This window comes from Radiomyces spectabilis, assembly GCF_025331425.1.
Source record: "Radiomyces spectabilis strain NRRL 2753 chromosome Unknown BYT42scaffold_3, whole genome shotgun sequence".
In the NCBI taxonomy this organism is placed as follows: Eukaryota; Fungi; Mucoromycota; class Mucoromycetes; order Mucorales; family Radiomycetaceae; genus Radiomyces; species Radiomyces spectabilis.
Genome location: NW_026251928.1, coordinates 558,492 through 570,548, shown reverse-complemented (window position 1 = coordinate 570,548; position 12,057 = coordinate 558,492). Strand labels below are relative to the sequence as shown.

Here is a 12,057-nt window from a genome sequence, read left to right as displayed (position 1 = left end):
GGTGTAGAGAGACGTGCCGAATTTGTATCAATACGTAAAATTAATTCATTGGTATCCCGGCAACAATAGGGAAGCAACAAGAAGGTTTCTCATTATGAAAAGTTTCACATACGTCTTCAAGAAAAAGAAAAAGGACGGTGCATTGAAGAAGTCCAAGCGGACTTCTTTGATGATTTTCAAGTCCGAAAGGCATCGAACAAGATGGAAGCGGTCCATGGGTCCGATTCACTTGATCCTGTCCCAAGGCACTCCATTACTTTTGTTCAGATTTTCATCCATCCGAAACCGCCTTAGAATCCGTACAAATTCGAAGCATCTCTGTAGAGGCGCACCGGGCCGAGTTACGGTTTTTTCCTATATTTTTGATCCAACCATTAGGCTACGGCTTATGAACCCATGATAATGAAATATACCACGAAGAAAACGATGCTTTATATTTTTTGAGAACACAAATCAAAGGCATAGGATAAACCAAATCAACAAGCGGGCCCCACGTACTGGGGTATCCTCGGAGTTGCAAGCTCTGGATCATGCAGTTACTGAATTTCAGGACGCGGTTACTGAATTTTATACAACAGATCATGTCTGAGACGTTCTTTTTATATGAACATGCCATCAATCAAAGATATTCTACTTGCTCCTCGCCTTTGTTCTAAAGTCATCAAGCTCGTAAATGATTCCAATAAATTATAGCCCTTTAACAAAGAATCATCGGAATAATCATCAGAGAGAAAGATATGCACTTGGAGCAAAAGAAGCGAAAGCTCTGTTGTTTGGGTTGGAGCCGATAACGTCTGGCGCAAAATCAAAATTCAAGCACTCATACGCACAAGGTTGGTGTCTCAAAAACATATCTGCAAGCCAATGACATTATCAAGTTTTAACTTGCGGGCGCACATTATCTCTATCTACGCCTTAATAATAAATAATAAAAAATAAAAAAAGCTTTCAAGAAAATGAGAAATAGTGTTCACGTCAATCGGAATTGGGATGATGATGATGATGTTGAGTGAATCTCGAACAGTAGTGAGAGATGAGGAAAGCTTCGATATCTTCATCTTGGAATTAGTGTTGTTATCGAGGCCAAAGCTGATTTTATCAGGTCGTCATTATATCTTGATTAAGACAAGTCATCGAAGGCCGAAGATCCCACTATCGCTAGTACAGTCCGCAGAAAAGAACTTTAGAAACGGATTCCCCTGGCCATATTGATATGTTATTGACTCTTTATTCAAGGAAGTCTGCATGTATTTTGATCAGTTCAATAAAGTTCAATATCTACGGAAACCCGTTGTACCGATTTGGTCCTACAACTAAATTACTGTCTGCAGCTTTCATCCTCCAAAAGTTGCTGACGGCTGTGGCGCTCCACTTTGTAGACCGTCAGCAGCCTGTCCACGTATATCTCCGCGATGTTTTTATGACTCTAAGTAGTGAGGCAGTAAGCTTCAAATAGCACTGTAATGCAGTAATTCTGTCGGATTTTACCTCACAAACAGCAACAGGTCATCTGGATCCGTTGTGAGACCAGCGTAATCAATAACCACAGGGATTACTTCGCTTTGCGCGCGGTTATAAAAGCGATCATGTCTATCCAAAAGAGTGAGACAGTTAGAGTACAGTAAACCAAACGAGCACCTTACCCTTGCTTGTGCCATCTGCACCTTTCACCGTTCGGACAGTGGTGTCATCACGATCGGCGATTGGTTGCGAAGTCGGCAGAATGATAAGATCAACCAGAAACCAAGCTTCGCAGCTGTGTGACCATGGCCTCAATCGGGCTTGCACTTCCTCCGGTTCAGGTCCTGGAGACTTCCTGGCATAACCGATGACAACAGTGCCATTGGTCTTGCATGCATTGATGAAGTCTCGGTATCGCTGCGGATACAGGGTGATATCCTTCACCAGATTGTCTAAACAAAAATTAGTTCACATAAACAAAAAGCAGATACCTATTTTACCTTGCCATCTGTCTTCCATTACGTGGACCATCCAGTGTCGCACGGCTCGACCCATGCTTCCTCTTCCTAGCTTGGGTCTCATTCTGCTTTACAAATGCCACTTGACTCTTGCCGCACAAGGATGCGACGCCGTTTTGTGTCATATCGCTCCAACATTCACTCCACTCAATTTTGAGGGCCTCACATTGATGAAGCATCCGCAGCCAAATTTCGGGCTGCCCATGATGAGTGGCCGGGCAGCCCGAAGTTTCTTCGCCCTCGACGGCTTCATCGTCGACACCACCCTTACGAATTCTACTGCCACCGTAATGCTTGCATCTGAACCAGGTTACACGGTCGCTGAACCATTTGACCACTGAGTACGATGTTGAACTTCCGTTCGTATTCGGCAACAACGTCGGGAATGTCGGCACTTGAATGATGTTCGCGTAGAGCAGACACCGTTTTTTTCACTTGCACTTGCACAAGATCATTGAAAGTTTCGATCGCAACAGTAATGTTGGAGACGTTGGTCAAAGTTGATAGTGGAAGAAAAGAAAAGATAACAGTCGACGAGTCATCGTAGTAAATTTATTGAACCCCGAACAGCAGCGGAGGCTAATGGGACTGCTTTTGACAAGATAAACGCGAGGATATGATTTTTTTCTTTGCTGATCGCGCGATTGATCAATTTTCCTGCGCGACGCGTTTATGGCCGAAGACAGTAGAAAACGGCGATTCTTCGAGCAGGAGCCTAATGAGGTCACTCCACCCCAGCCGATCGCTGCACCAGAACAGCCGCGATCACCACTATCCGAGAAAATGGAGCATCTGCGAGCCATCTTGGGCAACGATGCCCCAGATGCTTGGCTTCAGCATCTTTTAGTAAGGAACGAAGGCAATCTCGAGGCCACCATCAACGCTTTTTTTACAACGTCCATGAGCCCCTCTTTTACACAATCGCCACCTGCCAATCCAGCCCAGTCCCAGCAGCCAGACACTAGTCAGCCTAAATGGAATCCTAATAGATATTATATTGGCGAGCTTGTCATCTCAGGTAAAAACGTTTTGACATGTTACCGATCGGTCGGTCGGATCGGATCAGATGATTGACTGGATTAGGAGTATAGGTTGGTCCATTTACAAGGGTGTTAGCCCTGTGAAGGAGGGAAATTCCATTGCCATTGAGCGATCGAAACCTGCGGCCATGATGCAACCCCCGACCAAAAAGAATCGATTTGGACATGCGCAAAAGAAAGAAAACACGATTGTACGATTTGCTACAGTAGACGGCCGCGAGATTGGCCGATTGCCGCAAGACGTTTCCAGATATGTTTCCAAGCTCTTGGATTTTAATTTGTGTCAATTTGAGGCAACCGTTGTCTGGTGTCCTCATGTGTTAAAGATCGGTGACGATATTATCCTGCAGCTGCGATGTTACTTTAATGACAACGCTTTCAATCGAACGCACATCAAACGATCCATTAATCAAGAACGTTCAATATTAAATCAAACAGCCGAGACTGATGAGGAGCGACAGGAACGCGACCAGACTTTGGCGTTGCTTGGGATTATTCGCTCTCTTGGCTTAAAGTCATCCCGATCAGCTATTCAGCGCATGAATCTGGCCAAAGGCTTAGAAGAAACCGAGGTGCAGGATCTCATCGCGCAGTCAGTGCAGACCTTAGAAAAGGTTACGGCGACAGCAACCGAGGAAGAAGAAACGGCAACGGATAATGACGAAAATAAAGAAGTGTCGGATAACCAGCTGGATACCATCTATGAAAAGGCGCAAATATTCGATGCTCAAATTACTCCTATGGAAACCCCAGAAACCATGGCATTCGAGTTGAAACCATATCAAAAACGTGTACGTGTCTTTGCAACCAAAGTGTCCTGTTAGGTCGGCAACGAACCTCATGTCTTTTTTTCATGTGGTAGGCACTTGCATGGATGTTGGCCAAGGAGGCCTTGGATACGGATAATGAAGACTCCCATATTCGTGCTATGCATCCTTTATGGGAAGAGTATCCGTTTCCAAAAGATCCCGATGCTCCGTTGAACCAGCAACTTCCATCGCATTTTTACTTTAATCCATATTCAGGTAGACATCATACACACTCTTTTGGTACCCTGAATGATTTGCGCTGACTTTTTATCTTGTCCAAATCCAGGTGAGCTTTCACTCCGGTTTCCCGAATCAAAGCAACAGGAGCGCGGCGGTATATTGGCAGATGGTAAGTGATTCAACGTTTTTCAGCATCAACAACAACTGACTGTGTGACGAATGTTATTATTCACAGAAATGGGTCTGGGCAAGACGATTGAAATTCTCAGTCTTATACATACCAATCGATTTCAGCCCCATTCGCCACTGCCGTCCAATCATCCCAATGCTTCACCAACTACGCTGATCATCTGTCCCATGTCACTGCTGGCTCAGTGGCGTGATGAAGTTGTTCGAGCGTCAAAGGTGGATACGATTAAGGTGGAAGTGTATTACGGAGGACAACGTGATACAGATCTTCGTACGCGGCTGTGTCGATGGAATGGATCTGCGCCCGATGTGCTTATCACCACTTATGGTACGGTCATGTCGGAATGGGATCGATTAGAAAACAGTGTTTTCGACGTTGAATTTTGGAGAATTGTGTTGGACGAAGCGCATCACATCAAGAATCGTCTCAGTAAAACTTCACGAGCATGTTGTTCTATTCCATCCCGGCGACGCTGGGCTGTGACAGGAACACCTATCCAGGTAAGCAGCTGAATAATTTGCATCCATCAGAAATCATGAATACTGATCTTCCGACGCAGAATAAACTGGAGGATCTCTTTTCCCTCGTCCGTTTCCTCAAGCATGAACCTTGGTAAGATAGCAATGGGAACGCAATCCGCATGTTGCCATGATACTGAATGCCAGATGTGAACAGGGCAAACTACACGTTTTGGCGAACGTTCATCACCATACCCTTTGAAAAGAAAGATCCGCGCGCACTGTCAGCGGTTCAGTCGGTGTTGGAACCGATTGTATTACGGCGTACGAAAAATATGCGTGATGTCAATGGTGACCCTATGGTGCCGCTTCCTTTAAAACAGATCAATATTGAATACCTTGACTTTTCTCCCCCGGAACAAGATATTTACGATTCCCTGTATACCGATTCCAAGACCAAATTCTCCCATTTTTGCGCCGCAGGCAAGGCGCTCAGCAACTATGCGTCCATTTTTCAACTTTTAATGCGACTACGACAAGTATCGTGCCACCCTTACCTGGTGCTTGGCAACAAATCAGTTACCGAAAACAGCGATATCATGACGAAAGATGGTGGGTTCATTTCGCTCGAGGGGCTCATTGCCAAGTATGGTAGTACGGAAACGAACCCCACCAGCGGAGGGAATATCAGCAGTGAGCAGCAAAAATTTGGGATCAGCGTATTGCAAGGTCTGCTGGATCGACAAAAGGGGCAATCAGAAGGTCAAGATGATCTATCATCGGCCGCTCCAGACGAATGTCCCATCTGTTTCGAAACAGTCGATGTACTGATCATGATGCCCTGTATGCATATGGCGTGTCGACCGTGCGTCATGGGTTATCTCCAGGTAATTGCTTAGTGAAAAGCAACCGTCTAGATTGGGTAAATAAGAAATGTTCACCTTTCATTGATTAGAAAAAAGAAGATGAAGGATGTTTGGGCGAATGCCCGATTTGTCGCCAAGGTTCCTTTACCCAGGACAATCTACTTGAAGTGGTCAAACGACGGTCAGAAGACGGAGTCAATAACGGAGGCAACGCGGTAGATATTCGACGTGCGGTGGGTGGCTACCGATCGTCGACCAAGATCGATGCCATGTTGCGTCACTTGCGTGTATATCAGCGTGAAGGTCGAAAGACAGTGGTCTTTTCGCAGTTTACCAGCTTTTTGGATCTTATCCAGATTGCTCTGCAACAAGAAAATATCCGATTTAGTCGCCTGGACGGTAGCCAGTCGCAAATGCATCGCGAAAAAGTGCTTGCAAGTTTTTCATCGGACGATCCCAACAATATGTCGACGGTTCTTCTCATCAGTTTACGCGCGGGTGGCGTCGGCCTCAATTTGACGTGTGCTAGTCGAGTGCTCATGATGGTAAATAACGAGCATCCATTAAGGTGACCGAACATTTGTAATTCATGCTCTCTTTCGTCACAGGATCCGTGGTGGAATTTCGCTGTGGAAGCCCAGGCCATTGATCGCGTGCATCGATTGGGACAGCAGAGTGATGTAAGTCGAGTAAATAGGATGAGTCAACGTTTACGGTAGATATTGATGGATCGTCACTAGGTGATTGTTACTCGATTTATCATGCGGGACACAGTGGAAGAAAGAATTCTCGAAATTCAGGATAGAAAACATGTAAGGCATTATATTTTTAAGGTGCAGTGGTATGGAGACGATTGACATGGCAATGACTAGGTACTCGTGAATGAGCTCTACATGTCCCATAATGAAGCGAAAACCCGACAATTGCAAGATCTTCAGATATTGTTTGGCAGTCGCCGACATTCATAAACATTGTGCATAATTCCTTGTATCTTCTTCATTTATTTCTTTCGTTATTAGCATTTCTGTATTTAGTTTACTCTTCATTTCCTGATTTCTCTTTTAATGTGCGCTCTTGTACAGTCCCCCTTGAAAAATTATGGATAGAATTCCCAAAAAGGCGCGTACCCCTAAACCATGACCAAATTCCTACCTAAACTTTTTGGAAAGCAGTCTACGTGCGTACAAATAATGCACCCATCACTGTGAGTCTTGCAAAAAGCAACTGCGTACATTATTGTATGGTTACAAAGCATCCCCCAGAAGTTCCTGGGATCGCCGGAATTGCCATTTTGATTCCGCCTCAGTTTTTCTAAATTCGGTCTATTCGGAGCACGGACCTTGCCCTGCATCGGTTCAGATAGCCCTATTAGCAATACATGTTTCTTTTTACCGCTATATCTATCGTCCAAAATACCAAAAATACAAATTCGACAATTCGGCAAGTGATAATCCCGTTAAACGATATATTCAATGGGAATGGACCCTACAGAATTTTATGACCAAGTCAACCAACGCCTTATTTAACCAGTCATGCAAATGCTAGAAAACAACACAATCTTGTTATACAGCCAAGTTACCAGCCAAGAAGAAATAACCTGCCATATACTCGAAACAATGCAAATCATATATATTTATCGAAGGTTCCTCAAAAAAAAAATCTATACGACGTCTTTTTAAAATTACAGTAGCCAAGCGCTGCGGTCTGGGATGCATACAGCGATTTTGTAACTCCGTGGATCCAACTTATTATGTTGCCTGAACCAGCTTATTTTTCTGACATTATGGCACGTGCTTGATCATCCTGTTGAAAAACCATACCTTTTCGGTGTCATATATCTTATTACAGCTGATCCCTTAGGCGTATGTTGATGGATGGGTGCAAAAAATAAGGAAAAAAACCGTAACTCGGCCCAATGCGCCTCTACAGAGATGCTTCGAATTTGTACGGATTCGTCATGAAAAGGCCGGTTTCGGATGGATCAAAATCTGTACAAAAGTAATGGATGCCGTTCCTTAAGACAGAATCAAGTGAATCGGGCCCATGGACCGCTTCCATCTTGTTCGATGCCTTTCGAACTTGAAAACATCAAAATGTCCGCTTGGACTTCTTTTAATGCCTGGTCCTTTTGTCTTTTTCTTGAAGACGTGTGTGAAACTTTTCATAAGGAGAAACATTCTTGTATCTTCCCAGTTGTTTCCGGGATACTCGTGAATTAATTTTGCGCATCTATACAAATGCGGACGTCTTTCTACATCCAAATCTCGCAAAGCTCGTATTTTTTGGTTTTTCATTCGATGGCTGCGTTTCAACCTTGCCATGACTTGCGAAAAAGAAAAATCATATAAAACGACGGCGAAATCCTTTTTTTTTTCTTTTTCTTTATCTTTATTGATTTACAAGCTTCTCATCATGCCGAACCGCAAGTTCCTGAAAAACACCTCTTCGCCGTGCATTGAATGCAAGCAAGTCCTCCCGTTCCTCTTTGTCTTCCGTGGCCTCAGTGCCTTCGATCTCTCCTGCCGTCGTGCGTAAAGCCGTCGTGCCCACTTCTTCTGCGGCCTCCATGCCTGCCTCTGTTTTGGCCTCTGTGCCTTCCTGTTCCTTTATCTTTTGCCGGCGTCTTCTTCCCTCGCGGCCTTTCATCTTTTCCTTCTCTTTGTCCTCCTCTTCCGCTTCCGTTCCTTTGCCTCTGTCGGCCTCTGCGCCATCGTCTGTTTCGGCCTCAGTGCCTTCTCCTCCGGCCGTTGTGCCTTCTTCTTTGGCCACTGTGCCTGTTTCTTCTTCGGCCTTTGCGCCCACTTCTTCTTCTCCTTCGGCCTCTGTGCCTTCTTTCACTGTTTCATTTGCCCCGCACCTGCCTGTGGCTCCCATCCAGGACGCCTTGGACGATCCCATGGATTGGGAACCTCTTGGAAAGACCGAGGAGTCTGACTGGGAGGCACCCGCCTAGGTAGAGTACGCAGTTCATGTGGTTCCCGACGACCCAATGGATTGGAAGTACACCCCTCTCTTGGATCCCATGGACTGGGAATGGTGTCACTAGCTTGGACCACTGCAGCAAGTGATTAAACGAGGGATCTAATCCCTTCACGAATCCCATCAGTTTTGATGCGTTGCGCTTTTTCCACTTTTTTTTTCCCCCTTTCTTTCTTCTTTTTCTTTTTAAAAATTTGTATATACTTATCTGTTCTTTTTTCCCCTTTGCTTGCTTGCTTCTTTTCTTTGTTTGTTTGTCTGTTGTCCTGATCGCTCCGTTGTGTTTTGTGTCCTCGGTTTTCTGGTGTCTCGTGTGGCCTTCTCCTGTGGTTGCCTTTCCTGCCGCCCGGTGTCTGTTGGTGGCGTCTTCCTCTTTCTGTTGGCTGTTGTTCGCAGCTTTGTCCTTTGGTCTGGCCTTTGCGACCTCGTCTTTGGTCTTGGTGTTCCGTCTTGTTGCTGCTGTTCCGCCTCGGTTGCCGGCGCTTGCTTCCTTTGTGGCCTGTTCCTTTGGGCCTTTTGTTTTCGCGCCTGGATCTCTGGTGCCTTCTGCCGGCGCTCTGGTCTGGCCATGCTTGGCCTACCGTCTTCTTTTCGGCCCTTGTCCTCTGGCCTTTTGTTGCTGCTGTTTTGCTTTGGCCTCCTCTGGCCTATAACTTGGCCACCTTGCCGCCTTTTTCGCTTTTTGGCGCCCTTTGCTCTTTGGCCCCCACTCTGCGTCTCTCCTCTTGAGGTTTGGGTGTTTTGCCGCTTCTTCGGTGTTCCGCCTGCCGTTTCTGTGTGACCTTGCCACAAGTATCTTTGCTGTGGCCCCAAAAAAGGACCATTTATCTGTGGCAATTTCTCCTGGGCCACTTTTTTCCTGCGGCCCTCTCTTGGGACGGTTTTTCTGTGGCGAATTTCATCCGGGCCACTTCTCCGGTGGCCCTCTCTTTCGGACGGTTTTTTTCTTGCGTTTCGCTCCGCTCACCTTTTTGGTGGCCATTCCCTCTGGCCAGCTGCCCATGTGGCCAACATTTCTGTGGCCACCTTTCCATTTTCTCTGGCTGGTCACACTTGTGGCCACTTTCCCCTGGCCACCTTTTTTCCCTGGCTTTTCTTTTGGCCCAATTTCCTATTGAAATCTATAGGGAAGCCTAAACCATAGCCCAAACACACAACAACAAAAGGTGTATTTAAAATAAAGCATTTCTTTAAATCCATAACGATGTCTTTTCTTTACCAATGGTTCCATTATCATATTGGACAAACACTCGTTCCCACTTTATTTCGCAAGAAAAAAAAAGACTAGATCGCTGCATATCATGTACTTTCTATCATAACCATGGCTTCGCGTGCATGTATCCGAACAAAGAAGGTAAAGTCATCATTGTCAAATATGAGGCTATTTACCTCATGGAAATACCGAGCATTCACGGCATACATTAACAATTCTCAATGCGACGCTGTTTGGAACCGCCATTAATGTTCATCTTAAAAAATAATCCATGAACTTCCTTACGCCACAGTCAAAGTTCAATCATGTCAGTGTAAAAGAACTATCAAAGAACTAACAACATATCACTTTCAACTTTACTTTACTTTATGATTACGTAATCTACTTTTTCCTTTTTTATTTTGTAAATTTATTTTATCCAGTTTTTCTTCAATCGAACTGTACGTTATATTACAAAAAGTTTAGACCGAGACCAAGTTGCAAACCTCTCTTCACATGATCGCCCCGAGCCGCTGTCAGCGGAATACAATAATTTAGCTCTATTCTGGCAATACTGTGGCGGTAAATCAGACCCAAGCCAACGGAAATGCTTGGCGATTGTGTTAAGGATCGCATGGTATCTTGTGCGTTTGTCGTCGTCTTCCACGGTACAAGCGTACCCGCATTGATAAATGCGTGAGCTCTTAACGGTTTGCTTTCCAATTTAGGTACCGGTGCCATTGCGCTGACACCCGTAGCCCAGTACAGGTCACCGCCCAAGGCATCATCTATTACAAGTAAAAGATCGATGAGTATTTGTCTACCGTTTCTGCCATTCAAAGAAATAACATACGATGATCGTGAGGTCCCAGTCCAGCATTTCTAAACCCACGAACAGACAGAGGTCCACCCAGCAAGAAGCGATCCGATACAGTGGCAGCTCTTGGATCGCTATTAAGCTTAGCGAGCCAGCCCGCTCTGAATCCCATACTGAATACTAAACCAGGATGAAGGCCGAGCAATTCGCCTTCTTGGCTCTTCAATAACTGTCCACCCCCTAACTGATGGCATACTTGGGTTTCCAGTTCTGTCTTGAAAAATCGCGCATTTCCAAGTCCAAATACGCCTGCTAATTCTTGAGACCAGCGGATGTAATGACCTGTGGATGGAAGCAGCATGTCGTCGCGGCGGTCACGTACAAATACATGGTTAATAGAGGATTTCAATGAATGACCGGCTTGTTGGCGAATGCTACAATCATCGTCAATCGCAAAGCACATCATTAGATCATGCTAACACTTTTTAGATCAATGCCGCAAGAAAACCCCTTACCTTAACGAAGCCGTATCTGACACTTTATCAATCGATCGCCAAGTGCAGTCGTAGCTTAATTCATGGTAACCAAAGCGTGACAAGGTTTTGAGGCGAAGGCCTGCACCGCGAGCAAGTTCTTCGTAAGAAGAAATAAGCATGTTGTTTCGAAGAACATGATGCGCATTCAAGTCAACTCTCGAGTTGGGTGAAGCATTGACGGGAGATGACAAAGAGAACTGGAAGGCGGAGCTGTCGCGTGTGCCGAAGGATGCCAACGAATCCAATACTTCACCCCCACCAAAAACGTTACGAAGCGTCAACGATCCGTTCACGTTGCCTTCGTTGTTGCCAATTTCAGTGCCTGTTTTGATATACATGCGACTCTTCTCTTTGACTTGATACAGAACATTGATCGATCCCGGGGCTGCCAAGGGATCACTGTCCGCGGCATGGTCCAAAAGTACGTGAACGTCGTCGAAAATATCAAATCGCATCAATTCGTCAGCGACGATCTGGGAGTTGTTAATAACGTCGGCCAACGTGCCGGATTCAAGTACGCGCGAAGTGGCGGCTTCGAGAAAACTGGGTCGGGTGGCTCGAGCTCCTAGAATGCTGACAGCATTGACGTGGGCTGAGCTAGCCGCCGTGGCATTTAGCTACACAAGGAAAATGGCTGTCAATGGGAGGGCGGACGTTATGAAAGCAGAAGAGCGAGCTTTTTATACCAGAGCAAATAAACGCTGCGAGGCTTCCGTCGCTTGCTGACGCAGCAATTCTTCGTGATCAAGGTCGGATGCCTGCGGAGGCATTTCTGGCTGTGTAGTACTTTACGGTAAGAATCAAGACACAAATAAGTTCGTGGCTCATTACACATACGTTATCGTTCATCAGGCGTGTGGTTTAAATAGCAAGAGAACGCTTCTTTCACCTTGGTCTTTTGTTCATCAAATTGCGGCTGGCCGATTTTCCTGAGGCGGTCGTGACTTGTTTTTTTTCGGTCGCCACCAGGTGCTCATGGTTTCGCAGTACTGCATGTTGACCATCAGACAA

General features: G+C 45.6%; 6 protein-coding genes across 6 annotated transcripts; 2 read left to right on the top strand and 4 right to left on the bottom strand.

Moving 5' to 3' along the window:
- Positions 1-1,336: 1,336 nt before the first annotated feature.
- On the bottom strand, positions 1,337-1,580 carry BYT42DRAFT_484293 (uncharacterized protein; the record flags this gene model as incomplete). The annotated part of the gene is made up of 2 exons (XM_051563728.1): positions 1,337-1,424; positions 1,489-1,580. Coding segments are annotated over 2 exons (180 nt in total), but the record flags the coding sequence as incomplete, so codon positions are not given.
- A 62-nt stretch (positions 1,581-1,642) lies between these two features.
- On the top strand, positions 1,643-2,502 carry BYT42DRAFT_224476 (uncharacterized protein). The gene has a single exon (XM_051562600.1). It carries the CDS (start codon positions 1,829-1,831, stop codon positions 2,318-2,320), a length of 492 nt encoding a protein of 163 aa, XP_051425970.1. The 5' UTR covers positions 1,643-1,828; the 3' UTR covers positions 2,321-2,502.
- Positions 2,503-2,529: 27 nt separating this feature from the next.
- Positions 2,530-6,718, top strand: BYT42DRAFT_559129 (SNF2 family N-terminal domain-containing protein). Its single transcript, XM_051567082.1, has 11 exons — positions 2,530-2,997; positions 3,071-3,810; positions 3,882-4,044; positions 4,115-4,177; positions 4,244-4,698; positions 4,758-4,810; positions 4,874-5,543; positions 5,612-6,067; positions 6,131-6,202; positions 6,263-6,334; positions 6,395-6,718. Exons 1-11 carry the CDS (start codon positions 2,880-2,882, stop codon positions 6,488-6,490), a joined length of 2,958 nt encoding a protein of 985 aa, XP_051425969.1. The 5' UTR covers positions 2,530-2,879; the 3' UTR covers positions 6,491-6,718.
- A 1,192-nt stretch (positions 6,719-7,910) lies between these two features.
- On the bottom strand, positions 7,911-8,562 carry BYT42DRAFT_630839 (uncharacterized protein; the record flags this gene model as incomplete). Its single annotated transcript, XM_051572446.1, has 1 exon — positions 7,911-8,562. The coding sequence occupies exon 1, from the start codon at positions 8,418-8,420 to the stop codon at positions 7,911-7,913; it is 510 nt and encodes a 169-aa protein (XP_051425968.1). The 5' UTR covers positions 8,421-8,562.
- On the bottom strand, positions 8,563-9,198 carry BYT42DRAFT_224436 (uncharacterized protein). Its single transcript, XM_051562599.1, has one exon. The coding sequence runs from the start codon at positions 9,069-9,071 to the stop codon at positions 8,706-8,708; it is 366 nt and encodes a 121-aa protein (XP_051425967.1). The 5' UTR covers positions 9,072-9,198; the 3' UTR covers positions 8,563-8,705.
- Positions 9,199-10,095: 897 nt separating this feature from the next.
- Positions 10,096-11,949, bottom strand: BYT42DRAFT_559127 (surface antigen-domain-containing protein). The gene is made up of 4 exons (XM_051567081.1): positions 11,733-11,949; positions 11,026-11,663; positions 10,547-10,944; positions 10,096-10,481 (listed from the first exon to the last, which is right to left on the bottom strand). The coding sequence occupies exons 1-4, from the start codon at positions 11,814-11,816 to the stop codon at positions 10,165-10,167; spliced, it is 1,437 nt and encodes a 478-aa protein (XP_051425966.1). The 5' UTR covers positions 11,817-11,949; the 3' UTR covers positions 10,096-10,164.
- Between the last annotated feature and the right edge of the window lie 108 nt (positions 11,950-12,057).